The 27,770-nt window shown below is 39.9% G+C and overlaps 1 protein-coding gene across 2 annotated transcripts in view; it reads right to left on the reverse strand.

Annotated features, from left to right (window-relative positions):
* Positions 1–27,770, reverse strand: part of fhdc2 (FH2 domain containing 2) — a 61,795-nt gene that overhangs the window by 6,883 nt on the left and 27,142 nt on the right. For both annotated transcript variants that reach the window (XR_007263631.1, XM_020534117.2), the window contains exons 5-10: positions 25,580–25,680; positions 24,922–24,992; positions 21,740–21,847; positions 15,420–15,490; positions 12,143–12,260; positions 3,517–3,678 (exon numbers count right to left, since the gene is read on the reverse strand). Coding sequence is in view for 1 of the 2 variants with exons in the window: in XM_020534117.2 (XP_020389706.2) it covers positions 3,517–3,678; positions 12,143–12,260; positions 15,420–15,490; positions 21,740–21,847; positions 24,922–24,992; positions 25,580–25,680 (631 nt within the window). In the remaining variant the exon portion in view is untranslated. The remainder of the gene's footprint in view (positions 1–3,516; positions 3,679–12,142; positions 12,261–15,419; positions 15,491–21,739; positions 21,848–24,921; positions 24,993–25,579; positions 25,681–27,770) is intronic.

The raw sequence follows: 27,770 nt of genomic DNA on the forward strand, positions 1-27,770 counted from the left end.
GTGACTCAGACAGACTGGCTGAGTGGGCAAATACTTGGCAAATGCAACATAATGTGGATAAATGTGAGGTTATCTACTTTGATACACTGAAAACAGGAAAGCAGATTATTATCTGAATGGTGGCAGTTTAGGAAAAGGTGAGGTGCAACGAGACCTGGGTGTCATGGTGGAACAGTCTTTGAAGGCTAGCATGCAGGTGCAGCAGGCAGTGAGGAAAGTTAATGGCATGCTGGCCTTCATAGTGAGAGGACTTGAGTATCGGATTAAGGATGTCTTGTTGTAGTTATACAGGGCCTTAGTGAGGCCACACCTTGAGTATTCTGTGTAGTTTTGGTCTCCTAATCTGAGGAAGGACATTCTTGCTATTGAGAAAGTCAAGCAAAACGATTTCCAGGATGGTAGGACTGACATATGAGGAAAGACTGTATCAACTAGGCTTGTACTTGCTAGAATTTGGAAGAATGAGGGGGGATCTCATAGAAACACATAAAATCCTGATGGGACTGGACAGGCTAAATGTGGGAAGAATGTTCCCAATGTTGGGGAAGTCCAGAACTAGGGGTCACAGTCTAAGAATAAGGAGTAATGCCATTCAGGACTGAGATGAGGAGGAAATTCTTCATTCCGAGAGTTGTGAACCTGTCGAATTCTCTTCCACAGGAAGCTGTTAGAGTCAGTTCATTAGATACATCCAAGAAGATGCTGAACGTGACCCTTGTGGCTAAATGGATCAAGGGATATGGAGAGAAAGTGAGAGTGGGATACTGAGATTGCATGATCAGCCACAATCATATTGAATGGTGGTGCAGGCTCAATGGGCAGAATGGCCTACTCCTGCACTTGTTTTATATGTTTCTCTATTCCTCACACCTCCTCAGCCCCCCTCCTACTCTCCATGCTCAGTCATATCCCCCTGCCAACTCAGGCTTCCTCATGCCCTTCCACACCATCTCCATTTCAACTCATACCTCTTGCAGGCCACATCATACCCTCATGACATCTCAATAGCCAATTTCCTATCATCCACCACAGGCAGACTTCAGGAACTATATGGTGATAAGAAAGAGACCTTCTAACAGTCTAATTCATTGTCATTTATACACATTTGATATTGAAAAATAAACACCCTGTCATGTAAAAAAAATCCTGTCAAGTAATCAATCTGTTGTTAAAAAAAACAAAGTTCTTTTTCGTGACCATGTTAAAGACAGTTAATCTTTTAAACAGAATAAAAAACAAAGAACTCCAGATGCTGTTAATTCAAAACAAAAACAGAAGTTGCTGGAAAAGCTCAGCAGGTCTGGCAGCATCTATGAGGAGTAATCTGAGTTAACATTTCGGGTCCTCAGTTCCGAGGAAGGGTCACTGGACCTAACACGTTAACTCTGATTTCTCTTCACAGATGTTGCCAGACCTGCAATCTTTTAAATAGACTCTTTAAAGTGTCAATTAGAAACTGAACTCAGTCCCTCCCCACCAAGGTAGGTGCATGACAATGCAGTACCCCCACCACACATACACGCGCACAAACACACACCCATAATCACACATGCACACTGAGATAAGTGCTTCTGTTCTTTTTGAAACTCAAGCAAGCTGTGATATCAGTCTTTGGGAAATGTCAAGAAGGAAAGCTATTTAAATTGCAGGAACAGTTGGCAATGGCGATGCCTGTGAATCACAAAAGTCCACAGAGGTTATTTTTAACATTCTGACAGCTTTAGCCTATTGTGTTCATTTTAAAGAGGTGGGGATTTATAGAAGCTTCAGATTACAAAATTTAAACAGACCTTATCTACCCTTCAGAAGCACATATGCTTCTTTATAAATTCGTAATCAAGACTGTAGATTAAGTTCTTGGAACAGTAAACTGGTCTATTTGAATTCAACACTAATTTCAAATGGTTTCTCTGAGTTTAGATTTCCTGCTTAGGTGAATCATTCTCCAACCTCTTCCCCCAGCCATCAAAAATGGGATCTGTTGGTAACAGGAGCAGAACATCCACAGCTGGGTCTTGCCCACCATTTTTTAAAAGTCTTGTGGGTTTCACAAAAATCTAGCTCTGACTGTCAGCATTAGGCAGGTTGACTTATATATGTATTTCTCATAACATTATCCCTGAATTTGCTAGTACTACTACTCCAACTCAAGGCACTGCCATCATGCCTGAAAACACTGTCAAATCATCAATATTCTCCTCAGGAACAGAGAAGAGAAAGCCATGGCAGGTATTGGCTGCAGATATCAGAACTTGGAAATTACATTTGGTGATTATTGAAAACAAATGTATACCTGCATGTTCGTATGTAATTTCTATACCATGTAGTTAGTAGAGACAATGTCCCATTTAAAAAAGGCACTATAAAGCTTGCTTTAAAATAGTGTATGGAAGAATACCAAACCTACATGTGTTTGTGAATATCACTAGTAAGGTATTATCAAGAAGGTAAAGTGATTTAATCAATACTGATAAGTACAAGGCCGTGAATATACTTTGTCAACATTTTTATTTCATGGAAAATCATACTCTGGTCTGCTTTATTTATATGTACATGTGCATTCAAGTTTACATATTAAAATTTTAAAACTGGTGTGGCAAAGGAAGATCGTTTGTTCATTAAACAGTAATTAGTCCCCAGCGTTGGTATTAATCACTATCACTGGGTCGAAATTCTGGAACCCAACAGCACTGTGGGTCTATCTACACCAATGGTTCAAGATGGCAGATCACAATCAGATTCTCAAGGGCAGCTACGCTTGCACAATAAATACTGGCGTAGCCAGAGCCATCCACATCCCATGGCAGACATACAAATGTGCCAGAAGCCAATGCAATCAGATCAACTTGTTTGGGACCAAACTTCCTTGTGTTGGATTGGAGGAAGTTCTGCTTCATTTCTCAGGTGGAATGTTAATCCACACTCTACAAGGCAAGTGACAGCCAAAGGAGAAAACTCTCAATGAACATACTCATATTTTTAAATTAGTGGACAGGTGATTTGTTTAAATATATGATCCTTTAAATCATTATGTACAGCTGCATACAGTTTACAGTATCCTCGAGGAGACAATATGTACATGATCTCTGCAGGAACTTTCAGGGACATGTAGCTAAATGGAACATTACTCTCAAAATGGTGGATCTTAAATATAACAGTCTCCACAAGAGACCCCACTAGATCCCCAGAAACATATTTTAAAAAACAAAATCATCCTTGTTCAAGAATGGAAGGGGTTGCTGGAGGTTCCAACAGATACTGGTAACTAGATGCTGAAGAAATGCCCACTACGCACTTGTAACAACCTGATTTATGCATATGAAGCACCACCCTACTGACAGCACAAATGCTAATGGGGCCAACACTGGAGGGTGTCAACATATAATCCTGGGGTGTCTCAGTTCACAGAAAAAAAACCTTGTGTTCAAGAATATTGCTAATGATAAATATTGTCTGGCCTAGCTAGCACCAGAAACTAAATCTTGTCTTGAAAATATTTGGAATACATGGCTTTACCTGAATTGCTTTGAGGAATTTTTCACAGAAACTTTTGAGAACAGTGCAATATTCTTCCAGCTTAAGCTTTTCATCCTCACAGAAATATTCTACCAAGGACTGTCTCATTCTCTGGAAGAATTCCATTGTTTTCCATATTTCTTTCAGTTTTTCCTTTGCAGTCTATAAAGGGAAGGAAAACACAAGATGTACAAAACATCATAGAAAACTTCAACAGGTTAACTATTTGCAACATCCAGTTTTTAATATTTTATACTCATACATTAACTTGAGCCTATTCTTTCCTATCTCTTGTAACTAATATGCATTGAGTGTATAGAGACTACATTTGAGTATAAATCAAGCTGGAATTTAGTTCTTAAGGATGAAGTTACAAGAGGTATATTTGTAACTTCAGAATTATGCATGAGCCCGACCTTTACTCACTCAAAACTGATTCAACTACAGAGTTAAAATTAGCATTCTGTTTTGACAGCACTCAGATACAGAATTAAGAGTCATTCAATAAACTGAGTGGAGATGAAAAACCAACAAGGGTTGGATCTAAAACCAGAGAGCAAAATTTAAAATAAGGGGATTGCCACTTAGGTCAAAGGTAAGGAGAAATTATCTTACTTTTAGAGTTTGTGAACTTTTGGAATTTTTTACCAGAGGGCTGTGGACGTTCAATCTTTTGAGTATGTTTAAGGTAGAGAGTGATAGATTTTGATTGCCAGTGCTGTTCAGGGTTATGGAGATGGGGTGAGTAAAAGGAAATGCAGTGTTTAATCAGCCATGGTTGTATTAAATGACGGGACAGGCAAGACAGGCTGAATGGCCTACTTCTGTTCCGATATTTATGTTCCTAAATCCATTAATCAACAGCATTGTACAGCTTCAGGTGTTGTTATCCTTGAGATACCTTTTAATGTCTAAAATCAAGATTATTCATTTAGCTGTTTTGTCCCCACTGAGCCATCTAGCCATCAACCTCTCTCCCCAAAATCAACAGCTTTCCTGCCAAAGTATACACAAGTACACAAGAAGGGGACAACAGAATCCACGAAAATTGTTTCAATAGCTGAGGGCAGAGACGCAAGATACATAATAATGTACTCAATGTTAACGGGAGCAATTAGTGCTGTGAAGCAATCAAAGCTCAAACAGTAGAATACAAGTCAGGATAAGTACATCAAATTGTACAGCATTCTTTTTTAAATGTGAGTGCTCTGCTTATTTCTGGTTGCCAAGAAACAAGATAGATATTCAGGCATGGTACTGAGAAGGACCATAAATTAAGTTAAACCCAAGCAGCAAAAGCCTGAAATAAAACAAAGAAGTATAGATGCCGGAGATCTGAAACAAGCAAAAACAGAAATTGCTGGAGAAACCCAGCAGGTCTGGAGTAATCTGTGAAGAGAAAACAGCATTAATGTTTCAATTCCAGTCACCCTGCTTCAGGTCTGATCCACTTCCCACACTTCTGCCCTCAATTCTGCTCTTTCTTCCACAATGATAGGGTCTTCCGTCCTCACTTTCTACCCATCAGTCTCCACATCCAAAGGATCACAAGCCACCATTTTCGCCACCTCCAGTGGAATGCCACCACAAGATGCATATTCCCCTCTCCTCCCTTGTTAGCATTTCACAAGTACTTTTCCCTCCAGGACACCCTAGTTCACTCCTCCAACACTCCCAGTATCTCCCCACATCCCCAAGGCATCTTCCCATGCGATCACTAGCCCATTTACCTCCTCACTGCTCACTATCCCAAGTCCCAGAAGTACCTTCCAGGTGCAGCAGTGATTTATCTGCAGTTCACTCAATCTGGTCTACATTATTCACTGCTCACATTATGGTCTCCTCTACACTTGGAGATGAAATGCAGACTCAGTGACCACTTTGCAGAACACATACATTCTGTCTGTAAAAATGACCCCAAGCTTCATTTGCCTGCCAATTCAATGTACCACTTTGTTCCCATGCCAATATCTCCATCTTGGGCCTACTGCAGTGGTCCAGCAAAGATCAATTCAAACTGAAGGAATAACACCTCATCTTCCGCTTGGGGACCTTCTAGCCTTCAGGTCTCAATATTATGTTTAACAATTTTAGAGCATGACCACCTCCTTCCATGTCCCTTACCCATGCCTACACCCCAGGTCCTGTCATGACATGGATTGTTTTGAGTACGGTCAATGCATTTTCACCTACTCGTAGCCCCCATTATCATGTATCTAGCTTCTTTTCTCCCCTGGCTTACTATCAACAATCCCTTTGTCTGCCCACCTTATTTTTAACTCTCTCTTTCTCTGGGCTCTGTCTTCACCTATCTGCTCATAGAGCCACCATCCTCACAGCTCTCATCATCAGCACAAATAATAAATACTACCACTTCCTAGCTACAAACTGTTCTGATGAATGGTCAGTGGACTTGAAACATTAACTTTGTTAACTTTTCACAGATGCTGCCAGACCTGCTGAGTTTCATCAGCAATGTCTGTGTTTGAGCAAAGGTCTGAGTTATGAGTAAACCTTCAAGAAACTTAAGCTTTTCAGCCTTGAAAGGAGGATTTTGAGAGCAGCGTTGGTACACAAAATGGATTGTGTCTGATTAGGTGTTATCACACACAACTCCTGATAGTTTATTCCATTGATGGCAATACAGCTGTTCATCAGGCACTACCCACAGCAAACATCTATCACTAGATCTTTGAGAAGTATATGGAATGTTCAAGGGAACTGAAAAGATGAGTTTGAAATATTGTCTGAAATTAAATTGTGGAGGGAGGACTCAGCAATGTAGGTCCAAACTAGAAAAGAGAAATTCCATACAAAGTGTTAAAAAAAATCTTCTGGATAAACAAATGATGTCAAGAACCCTGGAATTATTTGAGAAGTAAACAGAGGCCTCAGGAGAGGAACCGTAAAGTTTATCCTCAATTGGTAAACTAAGATGAGTACAATTGGTCTAGGCCCGAAACGTCAGCTTTCCTGCTCCTCTGATGCTGCGTGGCCTGCTGTGTTCATCCAGGTCTACACCTTGTTATCTCATGAGTACAATTGCCTTTTGTTACTCGTTTGTGAACTGTGTTCTCAAACTACCCTATTCTATACTGATTCCCTTTGTCCCAACAATCTCATTTCTTTTAAATGACATAAATAACATTTAGCATTTATATTTAAGTTAAGACTCAAACTTAATCACAAGTAGAGTGATACTCAGCAGTACTTAAAATACAATGGCTTCAATTTAAGCAAAAGAGTGAGAGAAGAGAGAGATAGAACTAAAAAAATCAGGGATGAGAAATCCCACAGGTATAGGACTCAAAACATGATGTCAGATATTAAATAGCGGGATCAGCACAATAGATGGATTTCGTTGGCTATCAACCTGCTGCTATGGCAATACAAGTCTTTTCTGATCTTAAAGGGGCTGATTGGTATGCTGTCAACTCTGTTGATAACCCGCAAGCAAGCAGGATTGCAAAATCCTAGGATGGTGGAAGTTAGGAGTAACAACATATGTTTCAAATCATTTTGGCTATTTGCACATTTACTTTGCCAGGATGATGTGGTAGTCAGTGTGCAATGGCCATCCCACGTTAAAAGAATCCATAGACAGACATGTTCCACCCCTCAAAATGAAGTTTGGGACCTGGGAACATCAGGACACTCTGGATGACCCCAGCAGCATCAAACCTCAGCAGTGACATCAGAAGCATTGCCACATGCAATTCATTGTCAATGGACTCAAGGACTGTGAGGAAAGATCAACACAGTCAGTGCCTCACAGCCAGTCTGGTGATGCTCAACAAACAGGAACCACAGAATGTTCATGGTGCCCTGTCTGTTATTAAATCTATAATAAATTATACAGTCATAGAGTAATCAAGTTGTACAGCATGGAAACAGACCCTTCAGTCCAACTTGTCCATGCCAACTAGAAATCCCAAATTAATCTAGTCCCATTTGCCAGCATTTGGCCCATACCTCTCTAAACCCTTCCTATTCATATACCCACCAAGATGCATTTTAAATGTGGTAATTGTACCAGTCTCCACCACTTCCCCGGTAGCTCATTCCATACATGCACCATCCTCTGCATGAAAATGTCGCTCTTAGGTCCCTTTTAAATCTTTCCCCTCTCACTTTAAATCTATGCCCTTGAGTTTTGGATACCCCTATCTTGGGAAAAAGACCTTGGCTATTCACCCTATTCATGCCCCTCATGATTTTATAAACTTCTATAAGGTCACCTCTCAGACTCCAATGTGCCAAGGAAAATAACTCCAGCCTAATTAGCCTCTCACTAGAGCTCAAATCCTCCAACCCCAGATACATCCTTATCAATCTTTTCTGAACTCTTCCAAGTTTAACAATATCTTTTCTATAGCAGGGAGACCAGAATTGAATGTGTGTATCCCAAAAGTGGCCTAAGCTATGTCCTGTATAGCCATGACATCCCAACTCCTATATTCAATGCATTGACCAATAAAGGCAAGCGTACCAAACATCATCTTCATTAGCCTGTCTACCTGCAATTCCACTTTCAAGGAAGTATGAACCTGCACCCCAAGGTCTCTTTGTTTGGCAACATTCCCCAGGAACTTAACATTAAGTGTATAAGTCCTTTCCTGACTTGCCTTGCCAAAATGCAACACCTCACATTCATCTAAATTAAACTCTGTCTGCCACTCCTCGGCCCATTAGCCCATCTGATCAAGGTCCATTTGTACTCTGAGATAACCTTCTTCACTGTCCACTACTCCATCAATTTTGGTGTCATCTGCTAATTTACAAACCATTCCTCCTATATTCGCATCCAAATCATTTATATAAGTGACAATAAGCAGTAGCGACCCAGCACCGATTCATGCGGAACACTGCTGGTCACAGGCCTCCAGTCCGAAAAACATCCTTCTGCCACCATCCTCTGTCTTATACCTTCAAGCCAATTTGGTGTCCAAATGGCTATCTCTCCTTGGATTCCATGTGATCTAAACTTGCTAACCAGTCTATCAAATGTAACCTTACTGAATGCCTTGCTAAAGTCCATTTGGACAATGTCGACTGTTCTGGCTGCATCAATCTTTTTGCCACTTCTTCAAAAACTCAATCAAGTTAGTGAGACAATTTCCCATGCACCATGCTGACTATTCCTAATCAGTCCTTGCCTTTCCAATTACATGTAAATTCTGTCTCTCAGAATCCTCTCCAACAACTTATCCACCACTGACATCAGGCTCACCAGCCAGTTCTCTGGCTTTATCTTACCACCTTTCTTAAATCATGGCACCACATTAGCCACCCTTCAGTCTCTGGCACCTCAGCTGTGGCTATCGATGATACAAATATCTCAGCAAGAGGCCCAGCAATCACTTCTTTAGCTTCCCACAAAGTTCCAGGATACACCTGACCAGGTCCCGGGATTTATCCGCCTTTATGTATTTTGAAACGTCCAGTACCTCCTCCTCTGTAATATGGACACTTTTCAAGGTATCACTATTTTTTTCTCCAAGTTCCCTTGCTTCCTTACCCTTCTCCACAATAAATAATGGCACAAAATAATCATTTACTATCTCACCCATTTCCTACGGTTCCATACATGGACAACCTTGTTGATCTTTAAGGGGCCCTATTCTCTCCCTGCTGACTCTTTTGCCCTCAATGTATTTGTAGACTCTCTTTGGATTCTCCTTAAATCTACTTACCAAAGCTACTTCATGTCCCTTTTTGCCCTCCTGATTTCCCTCTTGAGTACACTCTTAGTGCCCTTATACTCCTCGAGGGATTCACATAATCCCAGATATCAATACCTGCCACTTGCCTTGTTTTTCTTGACCAGTGCTTCAACTTCTCTAGCCATCTTGTATTCCCTACACCTACCAGCCTTGCCTGACACACTAACAGGAATGTACTTACTCTGGACTCTCATTATCTCATTTTTGAAGGCCCCCTGACTTTACAACCGTCCCTTTACCTGTGAATAGCCTCTCCCAACTAACTTTTGAAAGTTCTTGCCTAATACCATCAGAATTGGGCTTACTTCAATTTATAACTAACTTTTAGATAAGGTCTATCCTTTTCCATAAATATTTTAAAACTAAAAGAATTGTCATCACTGGCCCCAAAATGCTCCCTCACTGACCCCCAGTTATAGTGAGAAAACTATTTGTTCTCTATCAGGGAACATCATGGATGGTTTGACCAGAACTACCAGGAGATCTAGGATTTACTAAATCACAAGTGTAAGGTGTTTTTGAACTGGAAATACCACCGATATTTAATTGAGGGAAAGAAAGCGGTTCTACAAACAAATTAAGGCCTATGTCCAATGCAAAATCTGTGACCTAAAGAATGGGGTTGGGTGGAAAGACTGTAGGAAATCCAGAAACTCATCAGCAGCCATGACATGTGTGGATTCATAAGTGCAATCAAAACTATTTATGGTTCAAGCATCCAAAGCCCTATCCCAGTGACAGCCAGGAACAAATTGGCAAGCATCAAGGACAGAGAGGCCATCAGTGTTGCTGAAAGAAGCACTCGAGTAGCTTATGAGATCTCTTACACAATTTAGATCTAGTGGGACTCTTTTGCTGTCTCAAGTCTGCATACCAGCAGCAACTACAGTAGCTTGGTGGCCCAGATTCTAAAGAAAATTTTAACCAATTGGCCAAGGCTTGGCTTTGTTTTGGGGTTTTGCAGTGGACCTAGAGTCCCTTTGTTCAGGATATGTCCTGAGTGAGGCTGTGTAATTGCATTCACTCAAGTGGTGTTCCCAAGCTCAGATGGACTGACGAGAGTGTCCACTTCCATTGGAATACCCTGTAACTGATATATGCCACATGCTGCATTTCCCAATGATAAAACCAGTTTTAGTGCCTGCTTGAGGTCCAGTTGGGTTTCAGCTAATAGGCGGTTTTGCATTGTTACATCATTAATTCCACATGCCAAACAGCCTCTCAGCATCTCATTAACTGTTAAACCAAAGTCACATACCTCTGCCAGTCATCTTCACCTAATCAAAAATCCCAATATGGATTCCCCTGGTTTTCGAATTGCCAAGTAAAACTAATAGCATCTCAGAATTAGGGAGACTTGGGGTCTGGAAGAAAGAGCAGTCCAAACTTTGAAGGAAGGCTTAAAAAAACAGCCTACACCTTCACTAGATTTCAACCTGTCCCCGTTCCTATTTGATTACAGGACCACTCTCATGTAACTATGGAGACAGCTCCAGCAGAGTTGCCAACAGGGAGAAGACTGCTTCAGGTTAGATTTGATCTTCCCGGACCTGAGGTGGAGGGTGAAATGGCATCAGTGATGCCAATGTGGACACAAGACTCCACTAAGGGTGACGGAAAGTTTACTTGAGGGGATGATGTTTGGTGTAGGAACCACAGGAATGGCCCTGCACGGATAAGAGACATGGTCAATGTGAGGTCAGGTCCAGCAATGTATAAGATTCGAGTAGGTGTGATGGTTGTGAATAGGCACGTGGACCACATGAAAGCTGCAAACTTGTAAATGGTGTGACAGCAAAACATGCTCAGCTCCTTGACTGCCTTTCCAACTGTTCCAGAACCAGTGGATTCTCCCTCTGCATCAAGTGTTGAAGATACCTCAGAATCTGAAAGGAACTTGACAGATGTTGCCACCTTTTTTGATGCTTTTACTGCCTGAAGCAGGCACAAGTGGCGAGCTACTGTGCGTTACATGCTGCCTTCGTCAGAGGCAGAGTTGGAGGAACCTGACCCAGTGCTAAAACATCCCAGGAGGAGCTCCAAAAAAAGAACTGGCCTATGTTCTTGGACTCAGGAGGGGAGGGATGTAATGATTGTAACGAGGTCAGCCAGGTGAACTCATAGAATGTGAGTTCCCTGATTGGGGCTGTTAATCTGGTCCAGTCAGGGAGCCCTGGCTGACAGATATAAACAGGAGTGTCAGAGGTTCTGCTCACTCTGAGAGCAGGCTCTGAATAAGTTGGATCAGTGTCAAGGACTCTCCACATGTAAATAAAGGGTGACTTGGTGACGGGATACCAGCCTCTGTGAAGTCATTTTAATAACCTTACCTTGTCCGGCCCATACACGGTTACAATCTCACAGTATGTTGGTTGATTTTTAATGCTCTAAGGATAAGGATTAGCAATGAATGCAAGCTACATCTCAAGACCAAATGAAAGAGGAAAAGAAAATCCATACCTATATAGCTGGGCAGGACTCGACCAGAATCTGTAACCAAATTTTTGGGGACCTCTCAGACCCATTAGAACAGGTTAAAATTGCTATGCTACTGAATTTAATGGCAGAAATCAACTTGTGAACCTGGATTGTTTACAGACTCTGGGGACCCAATTGTTTCACTTTTTTAATCAAGACCTTCTTCATATTCTGTTCAATACAAGTTAGAACTGAGAAAGGATAGCAAACACAGAAGTGCATCTCTCTGCCAAAGGTGATATCTTCATTATCTTAAATATTCTATTCATTAAATACTATAGAGCTATCAACTCTTTGGAAAGGAGGCTTCTATGCTTTCCAATTTCAACTATCTTCTGTTTTTAACGTCAACAATCTTTATGGAATTGAATACAAGGGCTACAGCATTTACATCAAGTTGTACTAAAATCTTTAACCACTTTTACCTGTAAAAAGGGAGCCAACTGTGCTTCAAGCTCTGGATCTTCATTTAAATCTGTCTGCAGAGAGGCAACTCTTTTTGACAGCTTATTTAGTTCCTCCATTATACCATCTTCGGATAACCTGAGAGGTCAAAAAGTCAGAAATTACTTGATGAATGTCACTGATTATCCTCAGTTCCAAATTTGACTGATGCAATGAGTCATGTCAATCAATCCTGTAGTATCTTCCAATCAAAGACAATACTTAATGTCTACATATCAATTATCATTTAATTAAAATTGTGCTGCAATATCTTTTAAAATGGAAGTGTTTACAAAGCTTCAAAGTTTAAATAGTTTTGATGGCTAACCAGTTACATAACCTCAATGATCATCTCTGCAATCACTAAACCAGTTTGGACCTGGATATAAATGATCTTCTTTGTTTTTTGCATGCCTATTATCACTTTATATAATCCATAGTCATAATTTTTGGCTATAGTTTCCTCTGTTTATCTTTTTATTTAACAATGCACTAATAAAAATTGTAGAGAAGCATATTTTTTAAAAATATGGGAATATAATTTCATTAGAGCAGATCTTTGAAACTAATGGCCAATTATAAGATACTTACAATGGAGATTATTAAATGCTTCTTAATCCAGCATAAATATGTAAAAGTAAGTAAATCCAACTGTGAATTGCATAACCTAGTATGAGGGATGGTCAAATTGCACAAGAACGTTTGATTAAAATCTGTTTTACCAACAAGGTTGTAAACTGAGAGACAGGAAATAGGGGTAGAGAAAAGTATATGGTGGTTCTCCAGCGGTCAGCACTAGGACCATTGCTCTTCTTGATGTAAAATAATAATATAGGCATACAGTGGTCAATTTAAAAAATTATTGTTAATACTCAACTTCGAAGTATTGTGAATACTGAGGAGGATAATGATCAAGCCTTCATCAAGAGGACTTTGAAAAGCCAGTGGAAGGGCATGTGGCATGTGCAATTTAAGGTACAGCAATGTCACATGATACATTTTGGTATATAAGGGAGTCAATATAAATTACAAGGTACAATTCTGAAAGGGATGTAAAAGCTGAAAGACCTGGGGTATATGTGGACTCATGAAGACTGGGAAAATGGTTAACAGACCGTACAGATCTTAGGTTTCACAAATATAAGAATTAGTGCAGGGTTCACTGCTTTTTGTCATTTATACAAATGATTTGGATGTGAATATAAGGGGAATGGTTAGTAAGTTTGTGGATGACTGGAAAATAGGTGGTGAAGTGGGCAGTGAAGAAGGTTATCTCAAATGACAAATGGTCCTTGATCAGATGGGCCAATGGGCTGAGAACTGGCTGATGGAGTTTAATGTAGATAAATAGGAGGTGTTGCATTTTGGTAAGGCAAACCACAGCAGGACTTATTCACTTAATGGCAGGGTCCTGGGAGTATTGCTGAACAAACAGACCTTGGGATGCAGGTTCATAGTTTCTTGAAGGTGGAATCACAGGTAGACAGGGTAGTGAAAATGGCTTTTGGTACACTTTTCTTTCTTGGTCGGTGCATTGAGTATAGAGTTGGGATGTCCTGTTGCGGCTATACAGGACATTGGTTAGGCCACTTCTGCAATACTGCATTCAATTCTGGTCTCCCTGCTACAGAAATTTGATGTTAAATTTGAAAGGGTTCAGAAATGATTGATAAGGATGTTTCTGGGGTTGGAAGATTTGAGCTCTAGGGTCAGGCTCATTAAGCTGGGCAAGGGTCACTGGACCTGAAACGGTAACTCTGATTTCTCCTCATAGGTGCTGGCAGACCTGTTGAGCTTTTCCAGCAATTTCTGTTGTTGTTTCCAATTTACAACATCCACAATTCTTTTGGTTTCTACTTAGGCTGGGGCTATTTTCCCTGGAGCATTGGAGGCTGAGAGGGGACCTTATAGAGGTTTATAAGATCATGAGGGGCATGGACAGGGTGAACAGCCAGGGTCATTTTCCCAAGGTAGGGGAATCCAAAGCTAGAGGGCATAGGTTTAGGGTGAGAAGGAAAAGTTTAGAAGGAACTTAATGGGGAACTTTTTCACGCAGAGATTGGTGTGTAAATGGAATAAGCTGCCAGAGGAAGTAGGGGAGGCTGGTGCAATTATGATACTAAAAAGGCATCTTGACGGGTATCAGAATAGGAAGGGTTTAGAGGGATATGGGCCAAATGGGACTAAATTAATTTAGGATATCTGGTCGGCATGGACAAGTTGGACCGAAGGGTCTGTTTCTGTGCTGTACAGTTCTATGATTCAATGACTTTATAAGCATTGCATACAAGAACAAGGAAGTTATAATGAACCATTGTGATCTACTAATTTGGCCTTTTGTGAAATATTGTGTGAAGTGTTGGGTGGCACGCTTTAGGAAAGACTTGAAGGCGTCAGAGATGGTGCAGTAAAGAATTAGAAGAATGATTTTACAGACGATGGATTTCAGGTATGAGGATAGTTTGGAGAAGGCAGAGCTGTTCTCCTTGTTGAAGGATGAGGGGAAATTTAATAGGAGGTGTTCCAAATTTTAAGGGATCTAGACAGAATAGATAGAGAGAAACTATTCCTTTTGATGATGGCTTGAGAACTAGATTTAAAGTAATTTGGAAAAACAAACAAAGATGAGAAGAAGAAATACTGAGTGGTTAGGATCTGGAAATACTATCTATGAAGGCAGGGGTTAAAATTAATTATGCTTTTCAAAAGGAAATTTAATAAACCACAGAAAATAAATAATTTGCAGGTATACATGGAAATAGCAGTGAAGTAAGGTTAACTGAATTTTTGTTGAAGACAGCCAGTGAGGACCAGCTGGGCTGAATGACCTCCTTCTGTGCTTAACCATTCAGTTTGTTGCATTGAACTTGTTCAAAATTCTGCTCTGAAGAAACTTGGCCAAGATGCTATTATGCTTCATCCCTGAATATCCAAAGAAGACAACAATTGTGATGCTATGCTACATAAAGACTCAACAGAATTCCTGAAATCTTGTCATGAGGGCAAAAGAATGTTGATACGACAAACAGCATGCATACCATTCATATTCAAATAAACACCCATTTGTTGTTAATAAATGTAAGGTATTTCTTACTGTAAAGTAGGAACAAAAGTCCTTTATAAACTTGAAGGTAACTAGTAGCTGTTAAAATATATGTTAGCATAGACAGACAGATGTTTGCAAGTATGTAAAAATTAAGACTTGTCATAATTGTAGGGTTTTCTGCAGCATGGAGTGGGAGAGACATATTACCCTACCTGGCAGCTGCTCCAATGTGTTCTAGTTTATCTGGGAAAGAAAGAAGCTTCTTGTCCCTTTTTTCTGCTTCCTGTTAATAAAATAAATACTAGTTTCAATCAATTAAATAAATTAGTTGCAATGGATTTATTCAAGGACAAATCTCAAATGTGCCGGTGACCAAAATGACATACTCCTTCTGCAAAATGCTGTACATAAAATGCTCATAAAGTTAATCAGCAAATTAACAGTTGGAGTCAAATGATATTCACATCTAATAAAGGGGTGACATTTCAGACTTGCTAAATCATGTAAAATCTAGTAGCTGCTTACAGTACCTTACTTGGATTATTGCCTTTCAAAATAATTGGTACGTTATGCATTTTATCACATATGTATAGAAGGATTTTTTTTCTCTGACCTGGACTAACTTCTCATCACCAATATTTGGATCATAGTATGGAGATGAGAATAGGAAAGACTGCATTAAGAACTAAGTGAGGAGGAATGTTGTAATGGCAACTGAAAATGAAATTTTATGAAAGCAAAGCCTGGTGACACCGGCCAGCAGGGTATGAAAGGTAAAAAAGTACCAAACTTAATTTTAAAGTTTATTGCCAGCTCTGTTAAGTACCTCTTGAGGAGACAGAAAGGCCTAATTTGTGAAGTGTAAATTATTTAAGATAGGTGCTAACAACACCAATAATATAGCATTACTACAAAGCTTTTAACATGCTCAGGTCTTAATTTACCTGTCTGAAAAAGAAAACATTTCAAACAGATGTTAGAGTCAATCAAATTTATGCACCATCAAGGAGAATTTAAATAACGTAAGCAAAAAGACAACAAGGAGAGGAAAGTAGCCACTTGGACGACACTTCTTCCAGAGATTTTTTTCACTATTTCATAAAAATATGCAGAACATTGAACAATATTGTTATTGGAACAACAACTTTTCCACAACTAAACATTGTCAAATGACATGAAACATCACGGAGGCCTTTCCAAGTGCCCAGGACTGTAAATAATTGCAATAAAAGGGTCAGGCATTAAAACATGAATTTTTTTTTTTGTTTATGATAACATCCTGCAATATCAGAGTTCAAACCTTAAAGCATATTTCTTCAGTATGTGCAAGTCAGTGACAGCTGATTTTGATCAATTGTGAGTTTTCTTGTCAGTTTTAGCTGCAAATGAATATCATTGGGATGGAAATAATATATTTTATTAATGGGTACAAGGTCTATAAAATATTCCCAATATAGCCCATTAACAAATTTACTGACATAAATTTATACAGATTAAAAGCTGACAGCATTCTAAATATACCTGCTCACATGCATTTTTACAGTTCTGAATTGCTTCCTCTCCCATCTGACACACAGCTCTGTTTGACTTCTTGCAACTTTTCCTGAAACTGGAATAGGATTTAGGAGATAAAGATGTTGAACATCAATTGGAGGAAGTACTGAGGGTGGCATGGTTGCAGTATGTACTCTGGGTGGAGGATTTCAATGTCCATCACCAGGCGTGACTTGGCAGCAAAATTACCGATTGCGTTCTATAGGTCCCAGCTACTAGACTGGCTATGTGACAGGTAGTGATGGAACGAACAAGAAGGAAAAACATACATGACCTCATTTTCACCAATCTGCCTGTTGCAGGTGCATCTGTCCATGATAGTGTTGGTAAGAGTAACCATGGCACAGTCCCAAATTAAAATCCTGGAATTCCCTCCATAATGGAATTGTGAGTCTACCTATAGCACATGGACTGCAGTGGTTCAAGAAGGCAGCTCACCACCACCTTTTCAAGGCCAACTAGAGATGGGCAATAAATGTTAGCCCAGCCAGTGATGCTCACATCCCATGAGTACATAAATAAATAAAAATCACTGCCATGACTCTGTAGCTTATTAAGGGAGAGATATTTCAGATCAGAGAACTGCCGTCATGACCCCGTCCCATAGTACCCTTTGCGCTCACACATTTATCATCTCCCACTCTTATATGTGGATTGAGCCCCTGCACAATTATTATGCCCTCTTCATCCCCAGCATCCAATCCTCACAGTTGACTTCCCTAGTATCCCTAACATAGCACACACTTCCCCTGACGAAGGAGCAGTGCTTGGAAAGTTTGTGATTTCAACCAGGACTATAACCTGGTATCGTGTGACTTCTGACCTTGTCCACCCTGGTCCAACACCACCACCTCCACATCATGAACACAACAGTGGCCCCTGACAACCCCCCTCTAGACTTTCAGTGAACAGAATCCCTGGACTGACCTTGGTGCAACCCCTGGCTAACTTGGAAAGGCAGCCCTGACTGGTGAGTGACCTGACCCTTGAGTGATCTCTGTGCAGCATCCCAACCGACTTACTGTGAATCCCTGACTAAATGAATTGGGCCTGCAGGACTGACTATGGCCTACTCCTTGGACTGAAGAGACATAGATCCCCGGAACATGGACACCCGAAAGAAGCAACTAAATATTTCAAGTCCTTGAACTGATCTCATGGAATGTCTTTGTCCTACCATGCCCATACTCGCTGTCTGAATTCAGTCTCCATTGACCTGACTGAGGACTACTCCCCTTAGATTTTTAAACATGGTCATATAGTTGAAGCACATGCAGTGTGTTTGCTGTGTAAACTGGAGGCATGGCACGTAGATGTAACACTGACATATCATGGTGCATTACAGCAACATATCCACCGCTTGACCGATCACTGCTGGCAAACATGACAAGCTGCTTAATGTTATTTCTGCACTAAAAAGGAAAGGCAAGACAGAAGTAGCATCAGTCTGTAAGTTCCGAATGAGATAGCAAAGTGTCATAATGCACAGCAAAGCATGACAGAGATGTTGTAAACATCCAAGCATGCATAAAGTGAGTGAATAGTAAGAGAGCAAGTCAGGACCATTGAGATGCACCTGGTTCAATGCATGATTGATTGATTTTATTGTCACGTGTACCTAAGTACAATGAAAAGTTTTGTTTATGAGCAATACTGGCAGATCATAGTTAACAAGGATTTACAGACCATAGGTTGAAAAAAATACTTAGACAGAGATATACAGGTTACGTCGCACAGGGTGTGCACAAGGCAAGATCAACATTAACAAGATCAGCATAATTTGATGTTGGAGAGTCCGTTCATCAGTCTAATAATGACCAGGAAGAAGCTGTTCTTGAACCTGCTGGTGTGTGTGTTCAAGCATCTAGTACCTTCTGCCTGACGGAAGAGGTTGTCAGGAAAGCATTACCAGGGTGCGATGGGTCTTTGATGATGGGCCTTTCTGCAGCAACGAGCCATGTAAATGGAGTCCATAGATGGTGGGTTGGCTTTCATGATGATCTGGGCTGTGCACACAACTTTCTGTAGTTTCTTACGGTCCTGGGCAGAGCAGTTGCATTACTAGGCTGTTATGCACCTGGACAATAAGCTTTCAATGGTCCATCTATAGAAGTTGGTGAGGGACTTTGTGGACATGTTAAATTTCCTCAGCCACCTGAGGAAGAAGAGCTGTTGTTGTGCCTTCTTGACCGTCACATCTACGTGGCAAGTCCAGGATAGGTTGTCAGTTATCGTTCACTCCTAGGAACTTGACACTCTCCACCCTCTCAACCTCAGTTCTGTAGATGGGGGCGTGTTCGCCTCCCTTCTTTCTGAAGTCAACGATCAGTTCTTTAGTTTTGCCAACGTTGAGAAAGATGTTGTTCACATTTCACTACATCACCAAGCCCTCTATCTCCTTTCTGTATTCTGACTCACCATTGTTAGATATCTGTCCTACCATGGTGGTGTCATCAGCAACCTTGTAGGTGGCATTTGTTCAGAATTTGGCAACACAGTTATGGGTGTGCATGGAGTACAGTAGGGGGCTGAGGCCTCAACTTTGGGGGTGTCTAGTGTTGAGTGTTATCGTGGAGGAGGTGCAGGTGTCTATCTTCACTGATTGCAGTCTGTTGGTCGGAAAGCTGAGGATCCAGTTGAGGCAAAGCTAAGACCAAGATCTCAGAGTTTTGGGATCAGTCTGGAGGTGATAATGGTGTTGAAGGTGGAGCTTTAGTCAATGAGCAGGAGTCTAACGTAGGTATCCTTGTTGTTCAGATGTTCCAGGGATGAGAGCAGGTGTTTGTCTTTGCACACAAAGTGGCCTGGCAGCAGCATTACAATGAAACATGCCACCGCATTCCAAAATGCAGCATTGCAGTGGAGAACTGTGCTCTAAGTCAGTTGGAGATTCACCACATGATGATGTGGTAAATCTGGCGCATGTCCGAGGCTCAGTTTCGTGGTTAGGGAATGGGATGTTGCCTGTGGAGCACAACATGAGGTGTTGTGATTGCTGTCCAAGCTGGAAGCCCAGAGGAACAAGCAGTGAGCTGGAGATGCCAGATAATTACTCTACTTTGATGTGGGGAGCTGTTGTCCAGTTCCTCTCCGGAATGTGGAAGAATGGAAACTGCATGTATATGAGCTGTGATTAGCTAGTAAGTACGTGTAACCTTTATTTATTCATTGGATGAGAGCTTCACTGTCTAGGCCAACATTTATTGCCCATCCTAAATAGTTTCCTTCCGTCAAGGACATAAGCAAACCAGATGGGTTTTTTCAACAAATGACAACAGTTTCATGCTCGTCACCAGACTCTTAATTCCAACATTGTACTGAATTTAAATTCTACCATCTATTGTGGCGAAATCCGACCCTGGGTCCCAGAATTTTACCTGGGTCTCTGGATTAACAGTCCAGCAATAATACCACTAGGCCACCATCATCCCTCTATTGCAGATGGGTTTCTTGCACCTCAATAGCGAGGTTTCCATCTTGCCATTCAAAGCATAGTTATAAAATTGGACTTTTTTTCTCTCAATATCAAGAATCCCATTTTTCCAAACTCACTATAGTTTCCTAACTGATTCGCCACTGCCCATGTCATTCAGGGGCTGGAAAAATTCAGCCCACTGTTTCTTAGTTTATTGCAAGGAAACATGCTTTTCCTTACTGCAATGAGATGGAGGAGATATAAATGTAAAGGTGAGGGGAATTAATCTATATAAGGGAAATATGAAGTTAGATAGCCAAGGATAATGAATTGGGGAAAAGAAAGAAATGGTGCAGATATGAAATTATAGCTAGTAGGAAGAAGCCAAAGCAGAAAAAAGTGCGTAAATTGTACAATAGTAGACAGAACTCAAAGGTGTAAGATAACCAATAGTGTCTCGAGGGAAAGCAAGTGGCAGTGGGAGAAGTGATGGAACAGAACCTCTGAGCAATGCAGGCTACATTATCTCTAAAAACCTCACTGCACAATACAACTTCCAAACAGGTATAGCCTTCAGACCAAACCAAATAAGATCTTCCATTCAAAGAAGACAGATACCAAGCAAAAGAGAACAGAGGAACAAGTAAGAGTTAAATATATAGACAGAGAAATGGAAGCAAAATGTACAAATGCAAACGAAGAATGGACACTAAAATATCGACAAGAATAAATGAGAGACATATGACAGATATCACCTAATTAAGTGCAATGATATGGCTAATGTGCTATAAACAAATGAAAATTAAATTTGTTTTCAGTAACAAAGATAACTTGTGACTTAAGTCTTCTTATCTACTTAGAAAATGGCAGAGGTAATATCAGATGCCCCAGTAGTTGGCTTTTGTACCCTATTAGAAAGGAAGATATGCATTTATATAGTGCCTTTCATGACTTCAGGACCTCCCACAGCACTTTACAACCACTGAAATATTTTTAGAGTAGTCAGTATTTTAAGATAGGTAACAAGAAGACACGTTGCACATAAGAAGTTCCCAAATAAAATTAAATAAGTTACTAAAGCATTTGTTTGAGGTTCTGGCTGAGGGATTATTTTTGGCTACACAAAACACAATGGGAGAAAAACTCCATTAATTATTTTCAATTCCTGCCATGGGATTTTTATAATTCATCTTAGAAAGCAGTTTAGCATCTAAACTGCAAGGTATCACTTCTAACAGTGCAGCACTCCCCTAATATTGGATAGAAATAGCTATTTAACTAACAAGCTTAAGCCTCTCAAATCAATCTTGAAGACTAGAGTACTATCACTAAGTCACAGCTTGAAAAGTCACAAAACATTTATTGATATCATTCTTCCATGTTACAAAATTAAGTGAACCAAGCATAATGAATTTTATTGTCCAAAGTGTTGCTTTCATCCCTGCTGTTAAAACTAGAACAGATCTAAAGAGTTTCAGCTTATAAGACAACAGTGAATTGAACAATATCCTGAAAATAGGGTCCAGAGGTCTCTTGACAGTTCCTTATGTTCAAAATACTCACCATTGCTACAAAGTGTATTAAGTTCACACCAGGTTTGTTTGCTTTAATGTCAGCAAGCTTCAATAGTGATGCAATCCGAAATCCTGCAGCATTTCCTGAATATCCTCCCTGCAAATGGAATAATAACACAAGGTAAATTTGCATGCTTATCCAGAGAGGTGTAACATGCTAATGAAATTGACATAAATGCTAGAAATGCAGGTCTCTTCAAAAGTCAACCAGAACAGCACCAGAGTTGATTGAGAAGAGACGATGCTGATTGGACTTTTTATGTAAGAGCAGGGTTTTTGACGGATCTTGAGGTGCAGTGGTAATGTTCCTACCTTTGATCCAGGTGGCTTGGGTTCAAAGTTCCACATGCAATAGCATGTCAGAACAGGATAAGAAAATGTCTGGTAAGAAAATATGTATGCTGTGGAGGTGCCAGTGTTGGACTGGGTTGAACAAAGTCAGAAGTCACACAACACCAGGTTATAGTCCAATAGGTTTATTTGAATCACAAGCTTTCGGAGCGCAGCTCCTTTGTCAGGTGGAGTGAGAGAGAAGAGCACACACAGAATTTATAGGCAGAGAGATCAAAAGATCATACAGCTGGTGTGAGTGGAATGTTGAATAGTAAGTCTCCGCAGGCGACCAAGAGTGTTAGACAGTGTGAGTAAAGTGTCAACAACTGGATAACAAGCGAAGGGATGACTATAATCCAATTAAATGAGACAGAGAGATAATTACAAAAAATTAAAAATAAAGCGGTGCTGGAGACAAACTAAATGACTGGAATAACATGGTAGGTATAAGAGTTGCATGCCAAAGGTCTAACCAAAGTAATAAGTAATTTAAAACTGTACAAACTAATTAAGTTAGAGAGATCATAACAATTTATCAAGGTGATGGTGTCAAAACAGGATAGTAAGGAAGGTTTTACAGATAGATAAGTGTGGTTGGGTCACATGTAGTGCGACATGAACGCAAGATCACAGTTGAGGTCATCTCCATGGGTACTGATCTTGGCTATCAGTTTCTGCTCGGCGATTCTGCATTGTTGTGTATCTTGAAGTCTGCCTTGGAGGATGTTTACCCAAAGATCGGAGGCTGAATGTCCTTGACTGCAGAAGTGTTCTCCGACTGGGAGGGAACATTGCTGTCTACCTTAATTAATTTGCACAGTTTTGGATTTCATGGTTATTGACGCAAATTTCCTTCGATAGAAGATAAGTCTACAGCCCAATACCAAACATATAAGGACACGTTACCCCAGTTTTTGGGTACAAGAATTAGAAACATTCTTCTGGAAACAAACCATGGCGCACTTTACCCCCTTCCTCACCTTAATTATTCCTGATTAGTTATTTTAATTGGTTAATTTAGGGCTGGGTTTTAACAAAAAACTGGGTATTTGAAACAAAGGCACGGTTTTTGAGGGTTTTTGTGATGTGGTGGTGTATTGCTATAGGTTGGGTTCAGGTCCTACCCCTTCCAGAGGTATCTTAAAACACATCTGAACAGGTTGATTTAAAAAAGAACTAGATTCTTGACTGCCAGCCCAAATGTTTATTCTGTGGTGTTGAGGATACTATGAGCCTTGTATACATTGGTTGTGGGAGATTACACTCCCTGTTCACCTTTTTAAAAATCTGTTGTTGTTCTTTTGGCTGCACTTCAGTCACCCGTTCCGGATCTTTGGTCACCCAGTGTGAGGGTATGTGGGCAGTCTGGAGGGCGTTTTTCTGGGCCTGCTTCTCAGTCTGACTAACACAGAAGCACATTGTATCTACCAGCTTTTACAGAGAGGTGAGCACCATGGAGCCAAGAATGCATTAGTTTTCTGATTTAGTTCCCACCATTGTTTTCCACACCTTTCTGTTCCTTTTGTCATTGTTACACTTTGTGCGGTGGGCAGTGTTTGTAATTTGCTGTTTGTTAATTGGGTGATGAGATGCCAGATTCATCAAAGTAAAAAAGCTGAGCTCTTGGTGTTTGGAATTTGTAAAATGGTGATTAGGAAAATTGGTAGCGGACATTTAAAATAAAAACATGAGCTGGCAGTGGCATTGTGGTAATCTCATTAGAAAAGTATTGCACAATTCTACACTAATGTTCTGGGTTCTGGGTCAAATCCCACCGTGGGAGATGGTGATTTACCCAGGGAGATGGAGGTGTGGTGATAATGTAACTGGAGATCCAACCAGTGGGCTGTGGAGAAGGTTATAATTCCAGATTGCCAGCTTTATTCTGCAACTATGTTTGTACCTGGGTATGTTTGGTAATGGAGCATGCAGTGTCGGACCAAGCAGTGTCCAAAAGTACCCTTGATGCTATTAGAGAGAAGTGGGCACGACAAGGGCTAGAATGCATTATTACCCCCAAGGAAGGTTACTGGACTTGAAACGTTAACTCTGTTTTCTCCTCCACAGATGCTGCCAGACCTGCTGAGCTTTTCCAGCAACTTTGTTTTTGTTCCTGATTTACAGCATCTGCAGTTCTTTCGGTTTTTATGACCCCCTTCAAATCCATTTTGATTTAGATTCTTCCTCACTTTTTAAATTTTTGTTGTTGTCACACTGCCCTTAAGTGGTAATGGTTGTAATTTGTAATTTATTAATTAGGAGATTAGATATATTGGTGGTGGGTGTTAAAAATTAAAAAAAAAGATCAGTTCTTGAATTTGTTAATTGGGTTGATAGTTGAATTTCTTAAATATAAAAAAAGGGTTTTTGCTAAAGTTGCCATTAATAGGTCCAGGCAGATGGCCACAGATTTGGTCATAAGTCTCAACAGCCTGACTCTCTTAACATGGCTATGTTCACACCCAGGTCTCCTTGGAGAGGGAGCACATGATGTCTATCAGCACCATGGAAACCTTTAGAGAGAAATGGACAGCAAGGAGAATGGGGTGTGTTATTTCTCTTACCTACTCCATTTTGATTTAGCCTCCTCACTCGTGTTCTACCCTTCTTGATTTTTGTTAATGTTACATTGCCTTTGGTAACCAGTGTTCATAAGTTTTATGTTTATTAATTGGTTGATGGGTGATTTGATAGTGGGTTACTAAAACTTTATAGAAAGAACTTGGTTTTTGCTAAAATAGTCATCAACAGGTCCAGGCAGCAGGTTGTGACAAAGTCATAAATAAAACATGATCATGAATACAGTGTGGGTAGGTTTATTCTGTTCAAAATATTTACTGCATTCATGTGGTTTCCAGCTTTCAACACCAGTCTCAAGATAGCATGCAGCTCATCACAGTTCCGTAGTTCTGCAAGACAGCAAAAGATTTATGCACATTTAAACTGTCTCCCACACTTGCACAGCTTGCAGTACACCCACACCAACTTGCAATGGTAGCACATATATACAAATATTTTTGCAATGATTGAGGAAAATGTCTAATTGGGCAAGACTAGTGTTAGGGACTATGAAAATTTCAAGAAGGGGACTGATCTTCAAAGTATAATCTGAGTTACAAAATGCACAGTGGTAATCAAATTTCAAAATGTAGTAGGTGGTTTTAAAGCATTTTGTCAAACCTTGAGGTCATGAAGAACACAATATATGCACAAATCTTTTAAAATATTGAAAAATTTTACTTGTTTTACTTTAATGTTCACTTGCTTTCTGAAGGGTTAGTCTTTGTGTCTTAAGAGTTAAACACGTAAAGTTGCTTGGTTCAACGTTGAATTTCAATTGTTTGCATGCAAAATTACACATAAGGTATTAGTGAGTGGTTTACATAGTTCTGAACTTAGCAAATAACATGATAAATTTTGTTTATGATCTAAACGTAGCTGCCTTTGTGTTCACATTCACAGAAACACATCCACTAATTTTGTTTTAGGATCTTACCATGTGCAGCCTTTATCATTGTACAAACAGATGTCATAAGCGATTTTATTTGTGGTTCAAATTCGTCCTTAAGAATCATAGCTTCCAAATGCAAGCAATAACTGCAAAATAAATCAATGTTATTCCCATGCATCAGGATCAGCAAAAGCTCCCTGAACAGCTAGCAACATATTCATATTTTTCGCTTCCAGATACACAAGGAGAAGCAATTGGCAGAGCAATTATGAATTGTTAGTCTTTGTTGTTAAATCTATGTCATTATTTCAATAGCAATTGAACTGGTGCAAGTGTAGGGATACCTGACCCATTGACTTTCTTAGAATTGTTAAACCATAGAACAGCGACATGGATCCACTATATTGATGAACTGCCACTGCTGCATTAAAGATGTATGCAAAACTTTGGAACAATATTGCTGGGGATCAATTTAATAAAGCAAATACAGCACTTTGCATCTCTAGGGTTCCAGCTGGAACCGTCCAATAAAATTAAGTCGACTGGTGCTATCATGCTAATGACATCAGGTCATACACTCTGCGCTAGGTAAAGGACCTCAATTGTATACTATAGTAATTCAGTGTCAGTTTTCTTTTTATCACACTAATATAGAACTAGTTGTCCTCCCACTAGATTTCTTCACCAGATGCAATGAAAATATTAATCTTAACATCAAGATTATTGAATGCGCTCTCATCATACACAGGATTGGATTGTGGATCACAGAAAATATTTTTTAGGGTGAACTATGTTATGCTGTTAAAATAGGTAAGGCATACACATCCAATCAAAACATCAGGCTATGGCCAGTTTTGACTTTATTTCTTAAATATTTTAACAGTAAATACAGCCAGATGGTATTATGACCACAACATTGTGTTCCACTGATACTTTCTGCCTTCTGGGATGACAGTAGAATGTGGTGAACATCCCAATTACTCATTAGAAAGTGTTTTTTTTGTCAAATGAGGTTAATCAATTGGTAAAAGGATGTGCAAACTCATAGTTAGCAGCATTTATAAGGAACTCATATTGGTTAATGGAAACTACTCTCAAACCATAAGTTTGAGAAAAAGATGTGGGGAAGAATGTTCTCACATCAAGGGTCTTCTGCTCCAAGGTGGAGCAGCTGTAGATGGTTTTATGACCAGGTGAAATAGGTTGAATTGGCCCCTCTTTTTAACTCCCATGGTCAGGTGCATCAAATATTTTACTTCATTTTAGCATACAGCTATATCACACTTCAATTAAAAGTAGTACCATTCAAAATTAAGGAACCAATGACAAGGTTTTCTTGAGTGAAAGAACAGGGAATTCTATGTATACAAATCCTGACAAAAACATAATAAAATTCAACACTGAACACATGCAAATATAGGGAGAAAGTTTTAAAAGGGATGAAGGTTTCTTCCAATAAGACAGTAAAGAATATGCAGTTTAAAAAGATCTTAGAGTCCTTGAGTTGTTACAACTGAAATTGAGACCTGGGCAGTTTGCTTGATATTCTTGGCAATAGTGAAAATTGTAGAAACCTTGAGTTATCAGTAAATGGGTCTTTCTCCAATTTGCTTTATCACAGGTGCATATTTTGAGATGAAGAAATAGAGAGATAGAGAGAGAGAGAGAGAGAGATAATCTTCCAGGCCTTGCTGTTACAAATCAATTTTCCTTCTCCCTCTGCCCAAAATCTGTTTGTGATAAACAGTTCATTTATGTATTCCTGTGTCTGGTATCATATTCATTTTGAGCTGAATAATCTGCATGTGTCTTCCACCCAATAAGTGTAACTTCCAGAAAGATGTAAACAGAAAATAGGAGAGAATGGTTTCTTCATGCCTGAATGAGTTTCAGTGCCTTTGGATAAATTGTCAATTTTGATTCAGACTGTCTGTGCTTAACTCACTTTAGTTTCATGAGCTCAACTCAACCTGGTCAGGTAACCACTGTTGCCATCTGTGTTTTCATCATTTTTAAAACCCATTACATTCCATGAAGATCCCAGATATTAAAATTAGATATTGGATGTTGAAAATGGATCGTTCATATTTTACCATGATAAAGGGAAATCACACAGTGACCGACCAATTAGGTAAGCAGAGGTAACGACCCCAGCAAATCATGAAGCAGGGACAGGTAGAAAATGACCAACTCTGCCATTACCTCACCCGAGGTTGAATGTCTGGATGACATATTT

The sequence above is a fragment of the Rhincodon typus genome, chromosome 14 (assembly GCF_021869965.1).
Source record: "Rhincodon typus isolate 14 chromosome 14, sRhiTyp1.1, whole genome shotgun sequence".
NCBI classification, from domain to species: domain Eukaryota; kingdom Metazoa; phylum Chordata; class Chondrichthyes; order Orectolobiformes; family Rhincodontidae; genus Rhincodon; species Rhincodon typus.